The sequence below is a fragment of the Branchiostoma belcheri genome, unplaced genomic scaffold (genome assembly GCF_001625305.1).
Source record: "Branchiostoma belcheri isolate BF01 breed outbred unplaced genomic scaffold, Haploidv18h27 scaffold169, whole genome shotgun sequence".
NCBI lineage: Eukaryota > Metazoa > Chordata > Leptocardii > Amphioxiformes > Branchiostomatidae > Branchiostoma > Branchiostoma belcheri.
In genome coordinates, this window is record NW_017803146.1 from 95,371 (window position 1) to 102,107 (window position 6,737).

The window sequence follows — 6,737 nt, forward strand, 5'->3', positions numbered from 1 at the left end:
ATCACCAGTATGAAAATAGCGACCAACATAATCCCAGTGACCAAGATAATCACCAGTATGAAAATAGTGACCACCATAATCCCAGTGACCAAGATGATAACCAGTATGAAAATAGTGACCACCATAATCCCAGTGACCAAGATGATCACCAGTATGAAAATAGTGACCACCATAATCCCAGTGACCAAGATGATAACCAGTATGAAAATAGTGACCGACATAATCAGAGAGGGCAGAGTCAGTATCAATCCATTACTGAGTCCAACGCAGCCACCGCAGCTACTGTGTATGTGATGGCCAGTGGTGATGATCAGACAGGGCAGGGTCTGGTTCAGACCATCACTGAATCCTTGGATGCTAGAAATCTGTCTTATGCCACAGGGGCTACTGCCTCACAGCTAAATCCTGTGTACGATGAACGGAATTCCAATGCTGTTGGTGTCACCACCACCACACATCCTGTAATGACCAGTGACTACGACCACAACTATAAAGATACGTGATGGTCGGTATAATCATGCGGCAATTATGCAAATCTGGATGCAATTTGCATAATTAATGGAGAAATTCTATAAATCAGCTGCATTACATTGTAGGACTATTCAAGCTTGTGACGTAATTGAGAACGAGAGAACACAGGCAGATATTGATTATGTAAATTAAACTTAATTTAGCATAATTGATGAGAAAATGTAATAATTCCATAATGCTAACTGCCTGGAATTTCATACTTGGGGTTGCTGGTGTCTTTTCTAAATTTAAAGCGACCAGTGTTACTGCAGTAACGTACGGACCTCCCACGACGCCCATTTCCGAACTTGATCTTGCTTTCGTCAACGGTAACTTGCTCGCAAAAAATCGTGAACATCCATTTGCAGATTCTCGAATTATCCCGCTAACAACAATAACGACCACCACAAAAGGTCAAAATCAATGACATGGGAACCCCCCACGAGGCCCATATCCGAACTTGACCTTGGTATTTTCAATGGTAACTTGCCAACTAAAAAACATGAACATCCATTTAAAGATTCTCGAGTTATCTTGTACACAAGAAAAAACACAAAAAACAAAGGTCAACTGCAGTGACATAGAAACCCCCACGGGGCCCATCTTTGAACTTGACCTCGGCATTCTCAACGGTAACTTGCCCACTAAAAATCATGAACATCCATTTAAGGATACTCGAGATATCTTGATGACAAGGAAAAAACACCAAAAACCAAGGTCAACTACAGTGACTTAGGAACCCCCCACGAAGCCCATTTTTAGCCTTGACAATGGCCACCCCCAAATCAACCTGCCTGCCAAAAATCGTGAACCTCGGACCATGCCTTCAAACTTTACCGTGCATAATCTACAAAACAGGCCGAAAGCGATTTCATAGCCTTCTCGTCGAAGGCAAAAAGGAACAACGTCGCGAATAGTCATCAATCAAAAGCTGTCACACCCACCAGGGCACAGACCAGGGCCATGGAGACCACAAGTCTTATCTTGGGGATTGTTTAGAAAAAAAAGAGTGCCCTGGTAGACTCTTAATCTACATATAACACCACAGCCCATAGTGACGTGGTCACCTTGTCATTTTGGAAACTCATGTTTAGTAAAGTTTGGGTAGAAATCTTTACTGCCCAACGACAAGAAACACGTCCCTTAAGTTGCTACTATTTTTGGCGTTGCAACTGACCTGTGATAATTGAGATATGCAAATTTTGAAACGACCCGAACCACTGTTTATTACATGTGTGTTCCAAGCAGGAATAGGCGCACATTTCTACACACGGAAGAATTTTGCAATACTCCGAATGAAACCGGAATGTATGACTTGACAACTTGCTCATTGCATATTTCCTTAGACGTGCTAAGGCCACACCGACTTAATTTTATGGATGACATCTACGCGCGCATTGATTTTCGTCTGATCTCAACAAAAAAAAATAGATCACGTCCTCCGACGCTCTGGTCTGGCTCTAGACCTGGGTAGTCCGTAGCAGTTAGAGACAATACGGAGCCGGGCACCCACGATACCGAAGCACCACGACTCAAGAACAGTACATACGTACAGTGCCGATTCATAAATTCCGCAAAACGCCAGCATGTATGGGCTTGTCGCATACGTGTACGTTGCTGTGTACTGCCACAAATTCACAGCACAAGCTTTGTATTCCTGTTGTTTAGTAGCATCTTTTATTTTTGGCCGGATTTTTCTTTTAATTCGCCCGAGCGCATTAGTTTGGGGGTCTTCAGAGGATGTCATCCATAAAATTAAGGCGGTGTGGCCTAAGTCACAACATCCCCTCAAAATGTATATAAAGCTGAAACATGGTAGCATGATGTCATTTTGTGTAACACGGCATCAAAGCTATAGAATAATTATCTTATTATATAAGAATAACTATAGACAAGTTCTATGAGTTTGGCTCTAGATGACAGTAAGATGTATGGCCGATATAACTACCCTTCGCCGTGGCACATCCGATTCGGTTTCACAGGCACGCGGCCTGGCGACAGCTGGTTTTATTACACCTAAGCTTTCCCACCTCATCATTGTTCCTAGGTCGTCATAATTTGTACTTAACATACTAAATCATATTACCTATATAATATAAGGGACTGATGTAATTAAATTTGTAAATTTGAATGTTTCTGTGATGTATTAATGTACGATAAAATCATAATGCTTATTTTTTCTAAAAATTAACAAGTATAAGGTAAATATAAAGATAAGTCTAATGTACTCCTTGGACATAAACAGACATTGGAGCACTGCATTCTTCATATATAAGATACGGTAATACATAAGATAAACATGATCAATACAGATCTTACACAGTCATAATGTCATCACCAGATACATACCTTAACTATTACTTAAACTCATACTGAGTACAAGAATCTTAAACTAATGTTAATCCTCTGATGAGACCAAACCGATGGAATCAGTTACCTTTTCTTGATGCCACTTTAACAGGTTAAAAGTGATGTGTTCGTATAACAACAAACAGATGTTGGAAAGATCAGACCACATCATCAGGGACTAAACTTAACTACCACCAAATATTAACTTGTATAGATAAATGATTATAATGATATATTCTGAATGCGATGCATGTTCCTGTGAAACATTTGAACCTCTTCTGCACAAGATCTGTTGTGTTGGTGTGACATACAATCCATAGATGGTTAAAAAAATGAATTCACTTCATCAGGGACATACATTCTGGTTAATTGTTAATGTCACCAAGTATACGAATATGCAGATGCTTCATTACTATCTGATGGGGTAATTAGCAGTTCAACCAATGAGAGAGGATAATCAGCAAGTCAACCAATGAGAGAAGGTAATCAGCAGTTCAATTAATGAGAGAGCGTAATTAGCAGTTTAACCAATGGGAGAGAGTAATCAGCAGTACAACCAATGAGAGAATCTAATCAGCAGTTCGGCCAATGCGAGAAGATAATCAGCAGTTCTACCAATGCTAGAGGGTAATTGGTAGTTTAACCAATGAGAGAGGATAATCAGCAGGTCAACCAATGAGAAAGGATAATTAGCAGTTCAACCAATGAGAGAAGGTAATCAGCAGTTCAACCAATGAGATAGGATAATAAGCAGGTCAACCACTGAGGGAGGGTAATCAGCAGTTCAACCAATGCGAGAGGATAATCAGCAGTTCAACCAATGAGAGAGGAAAACTAGCAGTTCAACCAATGGGAGAGGATAATTAGTAGTTCAACCAATGAAAGAGTAGCTGCATGTGCAAATAGTTGTTTCATTTTGCATTTCTGTGTTTTGACGAAAGTGGGCGGGGCTCAGGCATATAGGGGGGAAATGTTGTGTTTCCTGTTTACTGAATGACCCTAGAAAAAACTGTTGACCCTAGCCATTTTGTGTGTGTAGACTCCTGCAACGGACATAAATTTACGAGCTGATCGACCTTTTCTGGCTCCATGATCTGGCACCCGAGTGATGAAACATTGTACAGTCACTTCTCCGACATTTAAATTGAAACTAGTACATGTAATTGCCCTCATGCAAGTTTTACTTCGTTAAACCTATTGTATAAATTGTATCGCTAATGAATTGCGAAAGTCTAATAAAAAGACAATCCCTATCTACCGACCCTAATCTTTCAGAACTGAAACAGGGAACACAACATTTTTCCTATGCCTCTTCATGTTCTGCGTTTAACCCCCCAACAGGCCAGACCGCCAGGCTCAGGGTTATCGCTTAGCCAATTCTTGAATCCGCTGACCCCGGTTCTCAGCTGAAGAGAGTAATCCAGGGACAACACTCCGTCCTTGAACGGCTGGCCTGCCTGGACATTCCGGAACCACGTCATCGTGTCGGGCGTGTCTTGGGGGGTGTCCGGGGGCTTGGGTGCCGCCTTGGGTGCCGGGATGGAGGAGGTGGAGTGGCACGATGCGCAGCACGAGATGAAGCTGTCCACAATGCCGTTGGTTCGGTCCAGATAGCCAAGGTAGGGGCGGCCCTCTGAAAAATTGTTTGTTTTATTTCTTTAACCAGGACAATACATATTCCTGGGGGGAAAACCCCAATCAAAAGCCAGAAATCAAATAAAAAAGGAGGTTGAAATTGAAATAAAACATGTCCCTACTGTAGCATCTGAAGTTTGAGAACAATACAAAAGTCAATTTATTCATTGTCACGAGTTGGTAAGAGTTTTTTTCATAATAATTTTTTTTCACCTTACAGTCCAATGGTCGTACTTGGGGTCGTATTAAAGTCACCTGAGTAAGCGCCGAATGGCTCCAGACCCTTGCGATTAATATATTGAAGCCACAATATATTGTAAGCTCCTCACAAATCAGCCCTTGGCTGCAAAGAGAGAGTAGCCGGCCCACCCAATAGGAACACATGCATTGCGGTGTAGCGATATATTTCTCGAGAATAAAATTGACGCACTTGGGAGGAGTTTGAGTTCTTTCACTCTTGGGCTGGTCCAACTCTCTTCAGGCCTTTTGCCAAAGCCGTGGTACATTTCCGGGGTGAGGTCGGGATCGTTCCCCCACTGCAGGGACACGGGCACCAGCCGCCGCCATTCGGCCTCACCGGGATGGGCGGCGGTGTCGTAGGGCTGGTCCTTGTTATACATGAAAGATCCGAACAGCCAACCTATTAAAAAAAAACAACGCTCCGTCATAAATCACACGCTTACTGTTTAATTATATTTACCCTCGCAGAAGAAAAAGATATTATTTTTGCTCTGTTTCTTCTTCTTCTCCAAACAAATAAGGTGAATGACCTGAACCAGACGTCTGTCACCATGGTAACTAGTGCTGGGTTACATCATGTTGCAATTTTATGGCAGGGGGGATTTAGACTCATAGACTACTGTTATATGGATGTGTTCGAGTACACGTAAGACGTGCCAATGTTAGATCTTGGGTACCTGGCCATGGTACTTGTAACACGTACCTATGTTAGATCTTGGGTCCCTGACCATGACGTCTACCTGGATAAGCCGGAGTGGGTAAGGGTTGGGACCCCTGTCGGTGCAGTTCAAGACGTTCGCCAGGAGTGTGCGCGCTTCCTGTTGGGACGCCGTCGGCGGAATGGGGGAAGTCGGCATAGCGATCGCTGCCTCCCATACCTTGGCCCCTTTCAGGGCGGGGATGTCCCTTTCTGTCGCCTCGGTGAACAGGAGTTTGAACGCGACCGTGCCGGGAGGGAAAGTGACGTTCTCAGTGAGTGTTGGCTTCCCCGGATCTTTCCAGAATCGGCCGATAGTGTAGCCCCCGTAAGCGTTGTAGAAGCCCACGGACCAAGTTTGAATCTAAATGAAAGATGGCAATCATTAGGGTGTGCTATAAAAATACACTAAACCAGTGGAGTGTGGTTGGTAATATGTTTCATAAGACGTTTGAAGTTGTAGTGCAAATATTTTTTTCCTATATACGAGTATATGATTCACCAAAAACAGTTACTGAAGGAACTGGATTTGACCATATCCAGTTGCTTGAGAAACTGTTTTATGACTACTCGTACCGACGTAGTATATGATTACATGCATTCATTAGGCTCTCCTAATTAGATGCATTTTGTAAATGCAATACTGTTATGTGGGGCCATTTTGTCTGCCCAATTACACACGGCATATCTGTCATGATGAGTCGTCAGATAAGAGCATGCCTTACCCATCGTTTGTCGGTTGTAGCGAGGTATCCAGGCTCAGCAGGCCTCTCCATGGTCATGCCGTGGATAGGTTCCCGCCCAAAATACCGGGTGGCCAGCCACGGCGCGCTGTACCAGGGGCGAACCTTGTTGTTCTGCACGCGGAAGTCGCACTCGGTGTTCCCTTCGAAGCAGTAGTCGATGACAGCCTGCATGTACTTCTCAGGCTCCTGCCTGAAGTCGACCCGCATGAACGGTAGCTCCCTGTAGTCTTCCGGCGGCGTCTTCTTTGGGAAGACTAAGGTTGGCTCGAACAACTCTCCGTGGTAGTTGGACGGCGGATTGTTGAAGGCGCGCCTGAAGGCCTCCTCTCTAGCCCGCTCCTTCCAGTTAGGCATGGCCGACACCTTCCTGCGGTAACCGGCGGCCCCCACCATAGCCGCGCCGGCAATCGCGCCCACTGCCACACGGGACCATGTCATGGACAACATTGTCAGGGTACAGAGAAGTCTGCGTGTGTGCCCTGCGAAGTTGAGTAAGACAATATTTCAATATTGAAATCTCTCTATCTCTCCCTTCTCCCCTCTCTATTTCTCCCTCCTCT

General features: G+C 44.0%; 1 protein-coding gene across 1 annotated transcript; it reads right to left on the reverse strand.

Moving 5' to 3' along the window:
• Nucleotides 1–4,172: 4,172 nt before the first annotated feature.
• LOC109466514 lies at nt 4,173–6,648 on the reverse strand. Its single transcript, XM_019764239.1, has 4 exons — nt 6,157–6,648; nt 5,438–5,795; nt 4,925–5,134; nt 4,173–4,492 (listed from the first exon to the last, which is right to left on the reverse strand). The coding sequence occupies exons 1-4, from the start codon at nt 6,622–6,624 to the stop codon at nt 4,173–4,175; spliced, it is 1,356 nt and encodes a 451-aa protein (XP_019619798.1). The 5' UTR covers nt 6,625–6,648.
• Nucleotides 6,649–6,737: the final 89 nt, after the last annotated feature.